This window comes from Thalassophryne amazonica, chromosome 2 (assembly GCF_902500255.1).
Source record: "Thalassophryne amazonica chromosome 2, fThaAma1.1, whole genome shotgun sequence".
NCBI classification, from domain to species: Eukaryota; Metazoa; Chordata; class Actinopteri; order Batrachoidiformes; family Batrachoididae; genus Thalassophryne; species Thalassophryne amazonica.
In genome coordinates, this window is record NC_047104.1 from 115,017,975 (window position 1) to 115,037,770 (window position 19,796).

The 19,796-nt window shown below is 43.2% G+C and overlaps 1 protein-coding gene across 1 annotated transcript; it reads left to right on the forward strand.

The window, feature by feature from the left end:
- Positions 1–715: 715 nt before the first annotated feature.
- On the forward strand, positions 716–14,906 carry nsun3 (NOP2/Sun RNA methyltransferase 3). Its single transcript, XM_034192425.1, has 6 exons — positions 716–986; positions 3,915–4,018; positions 4,104–4,624; positions 10,871–11,025; positions 12,025–12,146; positions 14,453–14,906. Exons 1-6 carry the CDS (start codon positions 855–857, stop codon positions 14,787–14,789), a joined length of 1,371 nt encoding a protein of 456 aa, XP_034048316.1. The 5' UTR covers positions 716–854; the 3' UTR covers positions 14,790–14,906.
- Positions 14,907–19,796: the final 4,890 nt, after the last annotated feature.

Sequence of the window (19,796 nt, forward strand, 5' to 3'; positions counted from 1 at the left end):
GTGGCTTATGGGTCAGCAGCCCCCTCTGTGCTGAAAAAAATGGATATTGTGCAAGCTAAGCCCCTGAGGGTATGCACTGGTGCTTTTCGCACAACACCGATCCTGTCACTGCTAGTGGAGACAGGACAAATTAAAGGGTCAGGCTGAGAGAATTGCACCAACAACTTTGTTAGATGCCCAGTGGGAGTTTATGGGCCAAGGGAAGCCAATTAAAAGGAACTTTGGAGAACAAGTAAAGTCTCTGGCAGAAAGACTGGGAATACTTCGACTTACTGTGCGGCCCCCTGTGTGCAGGCTGACTGTCCCTTCGTGGACTATACCGCATCCTATCGTTGATTTGACTTTGCTGCAAGCCTGAAGTGCTGGTCAAATCAGTTTTACTCTGAAAGAACTTAACTTGAACAGTTGGAACAAAATGGAAAAAGTGCTGGCATATCTGCGGACCATTGGACTCTTCGGCAAAATCTGATCCACGTGTGTTTTTTTAAGTGAACAACAGATGGCAGCACTGTGCCTTGGATGCGTCTAGTCTGCTAATGTACTGCGGTTGGCAGCAGTACACCTTGGTTGCACTGAACTCTTGTGTCTAGTCTGCTAAGAAGAAAAAGAAGAAGAAGAAAAGAAGAGGAAGAAGAAGAGATGAAGAAGAAGAGGAGAAGAAGAAGGAGAAGGAGAAGAAGAAACGCGATAGTGAAGTGGAACTATCGAAACGCCACTTGGGTTGAGAACGGACGAAGTTGAGGGACGGACTCGTTTGATAAATATTTAGCGCACACTACTTGACCGTTAATTTATTGTCACAAAACACGCATCTATGACAACAAGGTGCTTAAAGTAAGAACGCATTTCCAAACATGTTTTCAATGCATCGACTTTACGCTCATTACAAGAAAATTCGCTTCAAAAGTGTAAAAGCGGTGAGTTTGTGTAACTTTCAGACGGGTCCGGACTGTGATTTACTCCGCACACAGCAGCAAACTAACCAGGTAACTTTTTTTTTAAATCTACATTTACAGGTGCAATGTTTATTGATTGTGTACATTGACAGCACAAAGCACTGGTTAAATAATACAGAGAAAATGATACGTGCGGTCAGGCGTGTCACAGTACTCGACACAGTTTGTAAGAGCAACCACAAATTTCTGACGTCCGCCAATCCAGATTAGCTCCAAAATTTCAGTGGGGTCTTCCATGCCCTAATATCTATTTGTGATGCAAATTTGGTGAGAATCCATGAAGTAGTTTTGAAGTAATCTTTCAAAGTATATATAAAGGGAAGTCTTGAGCCAGAATCTGGATCTTGATCCAGATTACCTCCAAAATTGAATGGAGTCTTCCACGCCCTAATATCTATATGTGGTGCAAATTTGGTGAGAATCTGTGAAGTAGTTTTGACGTAATCCTTTAAAGCCTATAATATGTATATGTCGCGGACATGACGAGCGATGCTCTTCAGCATCTCACCATGTCATTTAGGTCCTTCAGAGGACCTAAATGAGTAAATGCTTCGGTGGCGCATGAGCATCAGCACCTTATGGTAATACTACTACTAATGTCCGCGCTGGCTGTTTTAAGGTGCTTTATAAATAAAGTTGCTATTGTATGGTATGGTGCTAAAACACACTTTACAGAACAGAGAAAATAAAAAGAACAAAGCAACTTTATTATAGAAGTGTAGCCGGATGAAGGTCCTGGATCCTGATTGAAAAGACGTTCCCACTAGCTTGGCTAACGAGGAATTCCCCTTTGGCTGACCTGGTAGAGGAATGGTCTTTAGTGCGAGCTGTCTGGGATTCGATCCTGCCGCCGTCCCAGCCACAAAGGTCCTACGGTCACAGAAGGATAAAAAATAACAAATGAGCAAGATTATAAAATCAAATCTTCACTGTGCCTTGTGATGGAATCACTACAATGACCAGTCCAAGATGGCGGCCACATTTCTTGCGCATCAGCAACCGATGCAGCGTGTACTGTTTTATAATGTTTTTGTTTGTCTACCATTGGTTTGTGGCTTTTTACAGCTTTTTATGACAATTTTGTCTGGTTTGTGGCTTTTTCCTCTACCGGGGTGATTTTTTTGTGCCATTTCCAGTTTGTGTCTTCGTTTACCATAGAGCGAACTTTGCACCGCTCCATTTGTATAATGTGAAATCTTGCTCCAGAATCTGGATCTAGATCACCTCCAAAATTTAATGGAGTCTTCCATGCCCTAATATGTATTCGTGGTGAAAATTTTGTGAGAATCCGTGAAGTAGTTTTGAGTAATCCTTCAAAGCTTATATAAAGTGAAACTTGATCCAGAATCCGAATCCGGATACAGATAACCTCCAAAATTTAATGGATTCTTCCATGCCCTAATATGTATCTGTTGTGAAAATTTACTCAAAATCCATGCAGTAGTTTAGACGTAATCCTGCTAACAGACAGACAAATAAATAAATGCTGATGATTTTATTACCTGTTCACAAATGAAATACAGATTGAAACAGCAATCCTTTCTCCTTTAACTGACCATACAGGAGAGAGAAAAAAGTGTTACATGTCACTGTTCACCTATTTGATGAAAAAAAAAATATTCATTGGGAGTGGTGTTTGGTTCAATTTTTCTTCGCTTTCAGGAACTGACGTCGATGCCACTCAACAACTAGCAGCAGGTATTGGCACTGCTGTTCATCCTTCAGTAGGATCTGATTGTAATCCTGGATGAGTGCAATTCCTTGCTCAGCAAAATCATTGACAGCAGCAATGTTATCCAGGACCCGCTGTGACGATTGGACTGATGGGTCATCCTCCCACTCTGAGGGACCTTGATTGAGGAAGTCATGTTGACTTTGAATGCCTCAGAAATGAATCCTGAGGCAGATGTAACTAAAAATGCCACTAATGAAAATGTCACTTGCACGTCACAGAAAACAGGGGCTGGGCGGCAGTGGTTTCTATTTTTCAAATCTTATGAAATTTTACCCTAAAGGAACCAAAACAAATGAAGCACCTTGAAAAAGTTGAAGTTTGTTTTTCGGGACCACCCTAGTGTCCATCCATGAGTTGTCTTTAAAAAAAAAAAAAGGCAGTGGATATTTTTCGGTGACCAGAAGAGGACTTACTTTGGCTATTTGTCCGGGAACACACTGTGATCAAATTTCCAAAATTATACCCTATTGGACCCCTTTTCTAATTCAAACCCTAAACTGTTGAAGATAAAATCATTTGCAAAATTGCTCGGCAGCTAAAGTGTTTCAAGAAATGATGGTCTTAAGGGAGTTGAAAAACAAAATAAAAAACCTGCTTTGCCTGGTTCGCAAATTGTGCGGAACAAATCACTTTCCAGAAGAAAACTGCATGTTAAGCCTTTATATTTTTCTCTATTTTTTTATATTTATAGTTTTTCCATTGAGTTATGGGCTCTGAAAATTGAGGCACAATATATAAAAATGCATTGAATTCCTGAATACTTAATGCCATGTTTATGTTAAAGATGCTGACTTAATGCTGATATCTGAGCTATAGGCACATATTGACTGTGTCATTGTTAAGCCATTGCAGTGGTGTACAGAAGAAAAATTACTAAAACTGTGTTATGATTCAAATACTTTTGTAGTAGCTGTATGGGTACTTGTTAGAATTTAGGAATAATCTACCTTAAATATAATGTATGTCCTGCTGTTTGTGTGCCTTTGGTCATTCAGTTTTCCAAGTGTGATTATCATCAAAAACAGTTAAATACTTATGTTTTGTTCATTTGTGTACTGTTTTTTACTCAGTTGTGTGTCAGCATGTTAAAATGAGTTCACACATCTCAGTAAAGCAAAAATTGCTCCACATTTTGGTGATAGAATTAGTGTGTATGAAACATAATTGCTGATCTGAGACCATCTGTTTGCATGGAACATTTATCTGCCTCATTAATGCAACAGGTAGTAAAGGGGCACAAAAAAGCAAAATCTGCATGTCAACCCGTCCTGGTGCACTTTGACCAACAGTACAGTCAGGAAATTGGAGACCTGTGGACATCTGCAAAGTAAACTTTTCTCTCACATCATTTTTGCCATCTTTCTGATGTTGCCTTTTATACTTTCCTCACTGGGATTCCTTCTCTTCTGCAGAGCAGTCCTGTTGGACCCCTGCACGTGGCAGCATGGGGTCATGTTGAATCGCTTTTCCATCCTGACAGACGTCGAGCACATTCTGCAGACAAAGGGTTTTTCCAAGGTCTTGCCACAAACGGACGCCTCCACGTTGTTTTGTAAATCCCCCTCAGCAGTGCCCTGTACTCAGCAGCGAGGAGGAAAAGCCTCTGTGATACCTCTTGATTGTACCTTGACATCCCTTCCAGATGAATCACATCTTTATCAATACAGTACCGCTGATGCTCTAAGAGGACACAGCCAATCAGAGCCTTCTACCTGTCAGCACCGTCCTTCCCTGCAGTGTTACATCCACCCATATCCGCTGCGTTTCCCCTCCCAGGCTCACAGACCTGGCCAGCTGAAGCAGTACTACCTCTTAAATGCTGCCTCCTTACTTCCGGTTTTGGCTTTGCAAGTGGGAGACGGGGAACGGGTTTTGGATCTTTGTTCTGCCCCTGGGGGTAAAGCGGTAGCCATAATGCAGACTGCCACCCCAGGTAAAGACAGCTGTTTTTGGTTGATCTTATGTATTTTTATGACTTTTAACAACCATTCTGAGTCTTTCTGAATTAGTGAGATGTTACAGTGCATCTAGCACTTCAGTTTTTCCACATTTTGCTATGTTACAGCCTTATTCCAAAATGCATAAAATTAGTCTTTTTTTCCTAAAAATTCTACATGCAGTACCCTATAATGACAATATGACAAGTTTTGTTTGTTTGTTTGTTTTTTTTGGAGATTTTGCAAACTTATTTAAAAAACAACAAAAAAACAAAGAAATCACACGTACATAAGTATTCACAGCCTTTGCCATGAAGCTCAAAATTGAGGTGAGGTGCATCCTGTTTCCACTGCATCCTTGAGATGTTTCTACAGCTTAATTGGAGTCAACCTGGGGTAAATTCAGTTGATTGGACATGATTTGGAAAAACACACACCTGTCTACATATAAGGTCCCACAGTTGATAGTGCATGTCAGAGCACAAACCAAGCAGGAAGTTAAAGGAATTGTTTGTAGACAGGATTGTCTTGAGGCACAAATCTGGGGAAGGGTACAGAAACATTTCTGCTGCTTTTAAAGTCACAATCAGCCTCCATCATCCGTAAATGGAAGAAGTTCTGATCCACCAGGGCTCTTCTCAGAGCTGGCCACCCATCTAAGCTGAATGATTGGAGGAGAAAGGCCTTAGTCAGGGAGGTGACTAACAACCCAGTGGACACTCTGTCAGAGTTCCAGCATTCCTCTGTGGAGAGAGAACTTTCCAGAAGGACATCCATCTCTGCAGCAATCCTCCAATCAGGCCTGTATGGCAGCTTGGAGTTTGCCAAAAGGCACCTGAAGGACTCTCAGACCATGAGAAACAAAATTCTCTGGTCTGATGAGACAAAGATTGAACTTGGTGGTGTGAATGCCAGGCATCATGGTTGGAGGAAACCAGGCACCATCCCTACAGTGAAGCATAGTGGTGGCAGCATCATGCTGTGGGGATGTTTTTCAGTGGCAGGAACTGGGAGTCAGGATTAAGGGAAAAATGAATGCCGAAATGTACAGAGACATCCTGGATGAAAACCTGCTCCAGAGCGCTCTTGACCTCAGACTGGGATGACGGTTCATCTTTCAGCAGGACAGTGATCCTAAGCACAGCCAAGATGTCAAAGGAGTGGCTTCAGGACAACTCTGTGAATGTCCTTGAGTGGCCCAGCCAGAGCCCAGACCTGAATCTAATTGAACATCTCTGGAGAGATGTGAAAATGTCTGTGGACCATCGCTCCCCATCCAACCTGATGGAGCTTGAGAGGTGCTGCGAAGAGGAATGGACAAAACTGCCCAAGAATACAGCATCTGCTGTCTCAATGAGGAAAAATTGATGTAACAATTTGCATTGTTACACGGGCATGGGCAAAACTGCACAAAGATAGGTTTGCCAAGCTTGTGGCGTCATATTCAAGCCAAAGGTGCATCAACAAAGTGTTGAGTAAAGGGTGTGAATGCATACATGTGATTTCTTATTTTTTGTTTTTAATAAATTTGCAAATGTTGTCATTTTGGGGTGTTTTGAGGGGGAAAATTACTTGATTTGGAAATAAGGCTGTAACATAACAAAATGTGGGAAAAGTGAAGTGCTGTGAATACTTTCCAGATGCATTGCAATGCCTACTTCAGACAGATTTAATTAATGTAATATAATAAATTAAAGCTAACAGTCTACACTACAAGCACCCTGTGACCATTTTATTTCAGCTTGTGTTACAGAGCCTCTGCCCAATGGACCCAACTGTAGAAATTCCCCAGAATGCATTGTCAATGCACAGTTGATTTATATAGATCATACATAGAGGGTTATTTTAGGTTAAGGTTGTTTTTATTTAAGCATTTATTTTTTTTAGCCATCAATTAACACAAAAGTTCAATATAAAAACAAACAATTAAAAAACAAACAAAAAAACAAATGCCAGTTCAATCAATAGCAAAAGTTATTAAGCTTAACCTTTTCACAGATATTATACACTCACCAAAATCTTTACATCATCATCGCCTGAGCATCACATCCCTATAAATGAAACAACTTTAAATTGAACCTAATGCATCTTTCCCACACATTGGTCAAAAATACACACAACAGCCAAGTTCCAACCACAGAGCTTACAAAACCTTGGAATAAAACAGAAAAAAAATATATAAATACAGCATTTCAAGATTTTTTCAGTCTGATCATATGTTCCACAGTTTCCTGTTTCCTTTTATTTCATTGAGTCTTGAAATTAAAACACCTATTTCCAGCATGAGGTTTCACACTTTGCTTCATAAACAAGCACAATCCAAACATATCAGTTATATCTTAGTTTGAAAAACCCATTCCATCCATACATCCATCCATCCATCCATCCACTTTCTTCCGCTTTATCCGGAGTCGGGTCGCGGGGGCAGCAGCTCAAGCAAAGCCGCCCAGACCTCCCGATCCACACACACCTCCTCCAGCTCCTCCGGGGGAACCCCAAGGCGTTCCCAAGCCACCCGAGAGATGTAGTCCCTCCGCGTGTCCTGGGTCTTCCCCGGGGCCTCCTCCCAGTGAGACATGCCCGGAACACCTCTCCAGCGCGGCGTCCAGGGGGCATCAGGAAAAGATGCCCGAGCCACCTCAACTGACTCCTTTCGATGTGGAGGAGCAGTGGCTCGACTCCGAGCTCCCGAGTGACCGAGCTCCTCACCCTATCTCTAAGGGAGCGCCCAGCCACCCTGCGGAGGAAACTCATCTCGGCCGCTTGTACTCGCGATCTCGTTCTTTCGGTCATGAGCCAGATCTCATGACCATAGGTGAGGATCGGAACGTAGATTGATCGGTAAATCGAGAGCTTTGCCCCCCTACTCAGCTCTCTCTTCACCACGACGGTCCGATACAGCGACCGCATCACTGCAGATGGTGCACCGATCCGTCTATCGATCTCACGCGCCATCCTTCCGTCACTCATGAACAAGACCCCGAGATACTTAAACTCCTCCACTTGAGGCAAGGACACTCCACCGACCTGAAGAGGGCAAAGCACCTTTTTCCGGTCGAGAACCATGGCCTCCGATTTGGACGTGCTGATTTTCATCCCGGACGCTTCACACTCGGCTGCAAACCGCCCCAGTGCACGCTGAAGGTCCTGATTTGACGAAGCCAACAGAACCACATCGTCCGCAACCAGCAGAGACGAGATTCTGTGGTTCCCAGACCAGACCCCCTCTACACCCTGGCTGCGCCTAGAAATTCTGTCCATAAAAATAATGAACAGAACTGGTGACAGGGCAGCCCTGGCGGAGGCCAACGTGCACTGGAAACAGGTTTGACTTACTACTGGCAATGCGAACCAAGCTCCTGCTGCGGTTGTACAGGGTCTGGATAGCCCTTAGCAAAGGACCCTGGATCCCGTACTCCCGGAGCACTCCCCACATGGTGCGCCGAGGGACAAGGTCGAATGACTTCTCCAGATCCACAAAACACATGTGGACTGGTTGGGCAAACTCCCATGAACCCTCGAGCACCCGATGGAGCGTATAGAGCTGGTCCAGCGTGCCGCGACCAGGATGAAAACCACACTGCTCCTCCTGAATCTGAGGTTCAACCATCGGTCGAATTCTCCTCTCCAGTACTCTGGAATAGACCTTACCGGGGAGGCTGAGGAGTGTGATCCCCCTTCTTAAACAGAGGGACCACCACCCCGGTCTGCCAATCCAGAGGCACTGTCCCCGATCGCCACGCGATGTTGCAGAGGCGTGTCAGCCAAGACAGCCCCACAACATCCAGATACTTAAGGTACTCAGGACGGATTTCATCCACCTCAGGAGCCTTGCCACCGAGGAGCTTTCTAACCACCTCGGTGACTTCGGCCTGAGTAATGGATGAGTCTGCCTCCGAGTCCCTAGTCTCTGCTTCCTCTTCGGAAGACGTGACGATGGGATTGAGGAGATCCTCGAAGTACTCCTTCCACCGCCCGACAACATCCACAGTCAGGGTCAACAGCTCCCCACCCGCACCGTAAACAGTGCTGGTGGACAGCTGCTTCCGCCTCCTGAGGCGTCGGACGGTTTGCCAGAATCTCTTCGAGGCCGACCGATAGTCCTCCTCCATAGCCTCCCCGAACTCCTCCCAGACCCGAGTTTTTACCTCTGCGACCACACGGTCTGCGGCACGCTTGGCCTGCCGGTACCTGTCAGCTGCCTCTGGGGTCCCACCTACCAACAAAGATAAGTAGGACTCCTTCTTCAGCTTGATGACATCCCTTACTTCCGGTGTCCACCACCGGGTTCGGGGATTGCCGCCACGACAGGCACCATAGACCTTGCGTCCACAGCTACGAGCAGCCGCATCGACAATGGAGGTGGAGAACATGGTCCACTCGGACTCCATGTCTCCAACCTCCCCCGGGATCTGGGAGAAGCTCTCCCGGAGGTGGGAGTTGAAGACCTCGCTGACAGAGGGTTCCGCCAGTCGTTCCCAGCAGACCCTCACGATACGTTTGGGCCATCAACCTCCGGTTCAGGGTGTCCTGGTGCCACGTGCACTTACGGACACCCTTGTGCTAGAACATGGTGTTCGTGATGGACAAACTGTGACTAGCACAAAAGTCCAACAACTGAACACCACTTGGGTTCAGATCGGGGAGGCCGTGCTTCCCGATCACTCCCCTCCAGGTCTCACTGTCGCCGCCCACGTGGGCGTTGAAATCCCCCAGGAGAACAATGGAGTCCCCAGTCGGAGCGCTATCTAGTACCCCTCCCAGGGACTCCAGGAAGGTCGGGTACTCTGCACTGCTGCTCGGCCGTAGGCTGAGACGACGGTGAGAGACCTGTCCCCGACCCGAAGGCGTAGGGACGCGACCCTCTCGTTCACCAGAGTGAACTCCAACACTTGGCGACTAAGCTGGGGAGCAATAAGCAATGCGACCCCAGCTCTCTGCCTCTCCCCGTGGGCGACGCCAGAAAAATGAAGCATCCAGCCCCTCTCCAGGAGTTGGGTACCAGAGCCCAAGCTGTGCGTGGAGGTGAGCCCGACTATCTCTAGTCGGTATCTCTCAACCTCCCGCACAAGCTCAGGCTCCTTCCCCCCTAGCGAGGTGACATTCCACATCCCAACAGCCAGGGGCTGTGAGCATGGACCGGGCCGCCGGGCCACCCGCCCTCGACCGCCACCCAATCCTCTCTGCACCCGACCCCCATGGCCCCCTCTGCAGGTGGTGAACCCACAGGAGGGTGGGTTCCTTCCTATCTCATGAAATATGTGCTGCTTTGTATATCATTCCTACAGTTGTACAATCAAACAAATCACTGAATGTTTTAGAAACAACCAAGTGCAGTTGTTGGACCTCAAATCATAAAACTTTTTTGTGGCAAATTGTTTTCTCTGTTTAAAGACCTGCGGTTGCAGTTGCTGAAAGAAAATGTCATTTGACATTTTTTGCTTCATTATTGTTAATGTATTGTGGTTTTTGTACATTTAAGAATGTACCTCTGTTCAAGCAGTTTGATCATCTACAAGCACGCCTGTGTAGAAGACAAACAGGTGTGTTCAAAATAATAGTGTGTTTAAAAAAGTGATAAAATGTGAGTCCCCTCATGGACTCTTGTGACAAACCAAGTAAAATTACTGAAACTGTACCTGTGTTAGTATTGCCAGCTGACACAGCAGATTTGTCTCAGTGGTCTTTCCTGTATCTAGCAGAAAAAACATAGAAGTAGAGAGAGTTCTCAGTGGGATCTCTGGTGCCCTGTGCATTAGTTGCGTCCGTCACTCTTTCTGTTTCCGTTTTCATGTCTTCTTCTTTTTTTTTTTTTTTTTTTTTTTTTTTTTGCACATTCAGGTGGGAAAATTAGTTTTTACTTAATGTGAATTTTTATTATATTGTCAATACTTTGGGTACCGTCAAAGAAAAATACACTGGTGGCAGAAATTTGTATTTTTTTTTTATTTCAAAGCCATTAGAAAGAACAGTTGAACATGATGCACTTCCTCCAAACAGTATATATGAATTTGATGTATCTTATTTGTATGTCTATTTGTTTGTTTACATGACAATACATTAGACTTTGTTTTCCCCCACAATAAGAAATTATTGCAAAAACTGCTTTTGACAGTGACATCATGTTAAAAGAAGAGTATATTTCAGTTAGGTTAATTTCAAGAAACATATCTGTGTGGTATGAGTAATTAATGTACCTGTGCTGACTGCAGATAGTAAATAAGTACTGCATTCTGTTCCAGCATTTCTCTGCTGTAATGAACCTGATCCACACAGACGAGAGTGGCTGGCCAAAACTCTGGAGTCTTTTCTGCCTCACTCTGTAAAGACGAGCGTGATGGTGTCTGCAGAGGACGGACGGACCTTTGGACAAAGGCAAACAGGGAACTACGACAAGGTCTGGAAAGAATTGTAGTGTTTCAGCCCATGCAGTTAAATTATGATTGGTCAACAAATTAATAAGACATACTTTTTTTTTCAAGACCAAAGTAAAAAATGGGTCAAGAAAAGCTTTTGTTTCTTGACTTTGAACTGTAGTTCAAAGACTGACTGTGAGACAGGTGGTTGGGGGTATTTGAAGGAGTAGGAGTAATAACAAAAATTAGCAAAAAAAAAAACAAAACTAAGTCACTAAGAATGTAAATTATTGTGCTGCAGTTTTTGGGGTTTTGAGTGTTACTGTGGTCCATGTTGGTTTCAAAGTGTTGTTAGTGTTGTTGATTTGTTTTGTTTTGCAGTTCAGTTGGTTTAGTCAGTTTAATTGAGTGTCATATTGTTAATACCATAAGTGTAAAGTGTAGTGTATTTGATGACTTCTGCCACTGTCTCTGTTATTGTTTGTGAAGATAATGGCATCTCCTTGTGGGAAAGTGCAGAAAAGACAAAAATTGTAACTTGCTCTTTGTTTTTTCCATGCAACTTGCCACTCTGTTATTATTATTATTTAATAGGTTTTGCTATGTGATTCAGTCAATATGGGGATAGTAATAGGGAAATTGTATTAACTAGTTTTAATGTAAGAACAGGGAAAGTTGACTTTATTATTTTTTCTTTATTTGTGGCACCCCCTCCTGGATGAATGGCACGCTTAGAAAGTGTCTATACTGCCTATAGGCTGGGCCGGCCATGTTTTCAGTAGATATGTGTGTGTAAAACACTTGAATTAGGGTGTGGGGTGGACATGCTGACACCGGATCAACTGTGGTTCATTAAATCATTAAAATACATGTTTGAAATAAAAGGCAAAAAGTAATTAGGTTTGCTGTGGTGACATCTTCTTCTTCATGGCTTTGAACACGTCTAGGATTTGAGTTTGCTCTTGTTAGTTTTTCTTACTTCTCCATCTTTGACATGCTTTTACTCTTGTTCCCAACTAATTGAACTCTTGATGTCGCAGGTTTTGGTCGATGCGCCGTGTTCAAATGACAGAAGCTGGCTTTATTCTTCCAGTGACCAGCAGGGGGAACAGAGGTTGAAGGAAAGAGCCAGACTGCCTCTGGTCCAAGCTCAACTGCTGAGGCAAGAGCAGCATATGTGAAAATGACGCTTTTTCTCTCTGATCTGCTTTCATTTCCAAACATGCAGTGTGCCAGGATATGTAATGCCTACATGAATTTAGTTATGCCAGGGTATAAATCGAGATGAATTAACAATTTCTCCATATGCCAAAAAAAAAACAACTAATGGATAATGTCACACTCTAAACGTAATCAACATGATTTGACACACAGTATGTCAATTTTCACTTTATGTGAAGGAAAAAAAAAGATAATTATATCTGCATCTCCGAGCAGGGAGGGAACGAAGTTCAGAACAGGATCCAAGTCAAATAAAGTCAGAACAGCACTCTATCAAATAGCTTCATTGTGGTGTGGACCAGAGAAGGCTTTTCGTTCAACATAACAGATCAGATGTGGGCTCCCATGTGCTTTCTGGCAAAATGTAGCTGAAGTTTCAGGTCTACTTTTGAAGAAAATCCTCCTCTGCTCCAGTCCACCAAATGGAACTGGTGATGCAACACAGAAAGGTTGTAGGCTATGAGCCAGCACGGTCCTGCTTGTCCTGTAGTTCAAAGACTGACTGTGAGACAGGTATTTGAAGGAGTAAGAGCAATTAATAACAAAATAAAGACTGGGGAAAAAAAAGAATGACCATGACACATATAGAAAAAGCATAAAAACATTCAGCGTTAGATTATCAGTACAAATACATCGAGGGTGCAATGGATTAAAAAAAAAAGTCTCACGGTTTGGTTCAGATTACGGTGTTCAGTTGCGGATGATTTTTTTATATCAGCAAAAAAAAAAAAAAAAAAGGAAAGGGGGGGGTATAGCAAATCTAACATTCCTTTCAGAGTGTTGCACCACTCAGCAAAAGTTGTGAGAAGTCCTTCTTTCCAGAGGTCAGCAGACTCTCAGCCACCTCGACCCCACATGCGCACAGCTCAGTGGGCTCAGAATTGCATGGGGAAAGTGCCGAGCGCACACTATCCTCAACTCCTAATATTTTGGAATGATTTTTTTTTCCATGCATGGACCTTGATCTGTATCTACCCTGCACCAGGCTGCACCACGCCAAGCGCACTACAAGGCAGAGGTTCTCTGCATTTAACATGCTCCATTCACATGATTTCATATACTTTTTGTTGCATTGCAACACTGCATCATTATTCATGCAATTATTACTTTGGAAAGCAAGTTACTGTGCCAATAAATCTGTATTTCACTGTTATTTTAACTCCGCAATCAGTTTGCAGTACAATGACATATGAGCACTTATGACCTACACTAGCCAAAAGAAAATGTCTGACTATGGAATCTAATGTTTGTTTTTTCACACAACATAGAGTTACCAAATCATCATCTTTTAAGCAAATGGGACATATAAGACACCAAATGAAAGCTGTCTGTATATAGAATCGACTACATTTTGAATTGTGCACAGCTTTCCTGTTTAGATCAGAGGATATTTCTTGATACAAACTCCCACGTCGAAGGTCGTAATGCCTCTTCTACTATTCGCAGGCATTTTTCGACAGTTTTGTATTCAGTAATAATATGGTTAATGACAGTGTGTTTAATCCAATGATGTCATTTTACTGTTATCAGTTATTTTTGTAATCTAGACATCCTAAGCTTTCTAATGAAACCAAATTTATAGGGTTGTGGGGTGGGGGTGGTTAGTGCATGTGGGGCCATGCTGGCTCATGGCTTATTGGAAGCCTATAACTCCTTCAGAGGGGTCATGGGATGTATTGGTGGCTTCCTTCACTGCTCTCTTTCTTGCACGGGGTCTTAGTTTTTGAGAACCACCAACTCCAGACAGATTTACTGCACCGTACTGTACTGTTTGTATTTCTTAATCATTGATGGAATTGAAGTCCAACACATTCAGTAAATTGGAAATGTTCATGTATCCATCCCCTGAATTGTGTAAAAGTGATTATTTAATCTTTACATTTAGAATTCTATTTGTTTGCTCAATTTTTTATGGCATCTGAAAATAGAGGCCCAATGTCTGAAAGTGGCTGTAATTCCTGAACTGGTTAATTTGATATTTGTGTAAAAGTCCTAGAATTAAAGCTACTGGTCTTCACTAAAAGCTCATTTTGATTGTTTTTGTGTCATACTTTGGCTAAACTACAAAAAAAGCAAACAAATGAAATAAAAATCACTGTCCAAATACTTATGGACCTGGCTGTATGTACAGGTGACAAATACACCTAATTAGCTTGTAAATTAGGATTATTGCTTGGTGTTTCATTGGTCTAAATAATGATGGTGATTCTTCAAAGTTAATGAACTTTTTTCTCCTCCTCCATTCAGGTCTGCCCTGTCAGCAGTGCGTCCAGGGGGCGCTGTGGTCTATTCGACTTGCACCTTATCTAGCCCTGAAAACCATGCTGTGGTTGATATGGTACTTAATGACTGTCCTGAGGCTGAAGCTGAAGATCTGTGGGAGGAGATTGTCATTCCCTTCTCAAAGTACTTTTGTTTTGTTCCTGCGCCCCCAGATGATTTTCAGAGTGATCACAGGCCGTCCCCGCAGACACAGCATGGCACCGTTTCCTCATATCACCGCAGACTCGGCATCCTTGTGGTTCCCCAGCGTGGCAGAACCTGGGGTCCTATGTTTCTTTGTCGCATTCGAAAGCGGAAATAAGTGTTTTAGCGGAACGTTAAGTTTACTGGTAATGAAAAGCCCTCTGCATTTCTTTACTAGTACATCTGCCAATGTAGTCAGATATTCACACCTCTTTATTTGGGGTGTCAGTCAGACTGAACTGTTATTTTTACCCGAGGCCATCAAATATGGTTATCAGGTATTGCAAAGACTTTGTGTCTGTCCATCTGTCTGCTCACTCAGCATAAGTCCAGTCCTATTTCTGCCAGAGTCTTTAAATTCACAGAGAACATTCTTGGGACACAGACCTTGGACAAGTTCAAAGATGTCTAACCTTGACTTATTTTCAGAGGTTAAAATGTCATATTCTGTTTCATTGTGTTCCATTTTTTTGACTGGCGGGACTGATGGGCAATCAGAGTAGAGCGGCACTGTGACGTCAGTGGTAGGTCTCTGTAAAACCGCTTCATTTATGTTTATATGGCATGTTACTCATATATTATGTAAAATCTAGCAAGAAATAAACACTTCTAAAACTGAAAATTCTGTTTTTGGAACCGAATAACACTGCTGAAGTCATTTACAAAACAGTTCTCGGACATTAGCGTGGTGACGTCACAGGCTATCTGCAAACCGTTTTGTGTGTAAATATAACTTCGTCATATATTATGTAAAAGCTAGTGAGAAATAAATGCTTCTAAAACTGAAAATGCTGTTCTTGTAACCTGATAACACCTCTGGAAGGCTTTACAAGACATTACGCAGACATCAGCATGCACGCTAACTTCTGCTAACTCAGAGCTAACTTCTGCTTTTGTCAAAAGCTCATAAATGTACATATTGTAAAAGAGATCTTATAAAAGAGATCTCAATCTCAATGAGACTAACCTGGTTAAATTAACTCCTTCTAAGCCGGTATATCCCATTGATGGGACATTTCACTTTATTTGTGAAATACTGACAAGCCAAAATGAGGTGGGCGGTGGGGGCTTAAAGAAAATTGTTTATGATTGATTGGGTTTTATTGAACATGTCAAAATTGTAAGTAAGACAATAGGATCTTAATAATGAATGTAAATATTAATAAGTGTGTGTGTGTGTGTACAACGTCTGTTAGAAAAGTATCTGACCTTTTTATTTTTTTTTTTCAAAAACCTGATGGATTTGAATCACGTGTGCTTGCATGAGCCAACCTTGAACCTTCGTGCGCATGTATGAATTTTTTCACGCCTGTCGATTGCGTCATTTGCTTGTAAGCAGCCTTTGTGTGAGGATGGGTGTAGTCTCGTTGTTTTTTTTCTTTGCAAGGAAATGGCGGAACGACTGGAGCAGTGCGACTGCATCAAATTGTACCAGAAACTGGGCGACAGCCAGGTGGAAACCATTCAGATTATTCAGACAATTTCTCGGATAGTCACACGACTGAAAAGCCACCGAAAGCCGTCTGAATCTTCTGAATGGTGGAAGAGGTGAGCATGTCACAGCATGTCCTGTGAGACTTCAACACGGTGGAGCTTTTGCTCCGTCAGCTTCGTGCCCAAGCCATCTGCATGAATTTCGCTGCAACTCTTTTCATGGCAAAATCTTCTGTCACAGTGGAATCTGCTGAAAAAGTGCTGATGTCCACCTCTTCCGCAATTTCTTGGATAGTCACACGACGGTCCCGCATCACCACAGCGTTCACTTTGGAATGATCTGGTCATTTCAGCATGTTGATGCCGACCGGAGCGTGGCTCGCTCTCCACCGTTGTGCGGACGTCTTTAAACCGGTTATACCGCTCCTTAATCTGTGTGATGCCCAGAGGATCGTCACCGAAAGCCATCTGACTAATCCGAATGGTTTCCACCTGGCTGTTGCCCAGTTTCTAGCAAAATTTGAAGCAGTCGCGCTGCTCCAGTCGTTCCGCCATTTTCCTTGCAAAGAAAAAACGACGAGAGACTCCACCCATCCTCACACAAAGGCTGCTTACAAGCAAATGACGCAACCAACAGGCGTGAAAAAATTCACGCATGCGCACGAAGGTTTAAGGTTGGCTCATGCAAGCACACGTGATTCAAATCCATCAGGTTTTTGAAAAAAATAAAAAGGTTGGATACTTTTCTAACAGACCTCGTATGTAAGTAAGCTCCTTCGGCTGCTCCCTTGTTTTCACTCGGGGTTGCCACAGCACATCCAAGGTGGATGCATGTTGACTTGGCACAAGTTTTACGCCAGATGCCCTTCCTGATGCAACTCGACATTACATGTAGAAATGTGTTAGGGGTGGGATTTGAACCGGGAACCTTCCACAACAGTAATTAAGCAATCAACACCAAACTTGGTATGGTGACTGGGGGCATCAGGGGTGAGGTCACTTAGTTTCAAACACATATGCGTGAACACACACACACATACGGTCAGCCTTATATACAGTATTAGATCAAAACCCGCTCATTGGAACCCTTATTTTTGAAGTTCACGTGGTACTCAGGTCAGGTAGCAAGCATCACACTTTACTTGCTGCGCAGTAGCGGCTGGCTAGGGTACACTTCAATTAGAATCTGAACAGGTCAGCGCACGCTGCGTGCGAATTAAGGTGCACGTTTTTTCAATTAAAAGGTATCTGCTGTGTACGGCTGCCAGAGCATTGCCGTGATATGCTATCACCTTTTATCATCATTCACTTGAGTCTCATGAATGTTACAAATTGCTCCATGAAAATTAATGACAACATATACACACAATGCAGTGCAACTTACTACACCTCAACTAAAGTGACATGAAATATACAATGACATGGTTAAAATTCATCTCTTACCTGTGCTTAGAATAGGTAACTCAGCTAGTATATGTGTGTGTGTGTTTGTATATATGTGTATATGTGTATATATATATATATATATGTGTATATATATATACATATATACACATACACCTGAGTTTCAGAGTCAGAGGTTTTTTGACTTCAGGTGTTGTTCCTGAAGTCATGAAAAATATACTTTCTCATGTAAGAGGTCAAAAACTGTGCTCCAAGTCATGTGGAGTGCAGCACAACATACCTAGCAGTACATACTGAAAATAAATGTAATAGCTGAGGGATGTTTGACATTTAATCAAAATGACTCAATTGAGCTGAAAACAAACATGACATTTTATGATTAATCAAATCTTAGCCTACAGAGTCACTGACTTCCTGTTGGATTGAATTTTTTTCAGCACGAGGCTGTAGTTTTTATAGCTGGATTTTTTTTCATGTCTGTTTTATATTGAAGACTTGGAGCTCTGGTGTGAGTTTCCTTCCACAATATGAAGGTATTCAGGTCAGGTTTGGGAGCAGGTACCCCGGACAACTGGTCCATCTCTGCCTCTCAAACGTGACCGTCTATTTGCAACAGCCAGGTGAAATGTTGGCGCCCCCTCGGCCTTCTCCAGCTGTTGGGATCTTCAACACTGAGGCACCTAAGTTACTGGTTTTCACAATCTCACCCAACGTCCAGTCCATGCAAGCACTGAACTGTGTAGGAGCCACAACACATCCCCATTTCCCTATTAGAGCCCCGGGGTCACTGGGAAAAAGTCAGGCTCTGCCTCCACTCAGTTGAGTTCTGGCCTGCCATGTTTGTGACCTTATTGAAGAGCCTGTGGATTCTCAGGCTGCCTCACAGAGCAGCCCAGAAGCAATGACAGGTTCTTCATGAGCTGCTGGTGACTTCAAAATATCACAAACACTGTTTAGATCTTCAGGTTTCCTGCTGCCATTTAATTTTTCTCCTATAGATGGAGCTGGTTGACTTCATCAGTTTCATCTCCTGAATCTGATGTCAGAAGCTTCACGGTGTCAAACCTATGATTTTGTGAAGTTTTAAACATTAATTAGGATTATTATCCATCACGTGGGCTCCTGTTTTATTTGCGCTGGGTCTCTGCACACACACCTGAATGGTCGAGGATGTGAGGTCGTACTCTTAGACCCTTATGCAGTTGAAGTTGACATTCACGGGAATCTGTGCTTTACATTAGGTTGCATAAATGAGATGATGTGTCTCGGCACCGTGAAGGCCAAATCATCCTGTGGCGTATATTCGCTCATGTAGGTGAATCATTTCTCATCACTCTTGAGCAGAAGGTAGACAGACTGGAAATAAAAGATGCATTTTCAAAATGACATAAAAAGTTTAACACTGATGATGACATGGTGGTACAGTGATCTCCTCCAAAGCTCTCTATTTTAGTGAGGCATATGTAACACCACTTGTTCTGAGCATCCATAAGAGGCAGATGATTGCTATAGTAGGAAACCAACAATACAGATTTCAACTCCTCTGTGCATGCACAGACACAAAGATTACTGGGTGCTTTTTCTCTAATTGGCTGTCCTACTTTCCTTCGGTTACCCGATTTTTAAGCCATCACATTGCTCTCTGATAAGATTGAATCATTTTACCACAACAGCAAAACAAGTTAAAAGTAGAGAGACGCGGTGATGAAGTGGGGCTACAGCGAGGTTAACCGTGGCGCTGACCTTTGTGTGAACTCCGGCTGCTGATGTTCCCCCCGTACTGCCGCGTTTCCTCCAGGGGAGAATCTCTAAGCAGCTTTTCCTCCACTTCAAAGGGAGAGAATGTAGGCCTGCTTTGCATAATCAGGTGGGGAACAGCTTTTTGCCAGGGAGGCAGGAATTAATTTGTGGCACCACCAGATGTAATCATTAAAACTCTAGTCACTGACAATGAGGGGAGAGGAGGAGGAGAACTAGAGTTAAAATTGTGGAAAAGTAGATATAATGAAAAGGAAATGCGGAGAATTGGGGCGTTCGTGGCAGACTGCGCTGTCGTCTAACAGGCTAATCGCCTGAGCTGTGTGAAGCTATGATGGCATTTGTTCAGGCCAGTCACACTGAAATTCTTCTGTGTGTTGAGACATGGTATGAAATTCAGCACATATTCCTATATTGAGTTATTTAAGTGTTTTTTGGAACTAAAGTATCTTTTCCTCCCAAGGGTCAGGGGGAGGTGGAGCCTATTCCACCAGTCATAGGGCGTGAGACACATTACACCCTGGACAGG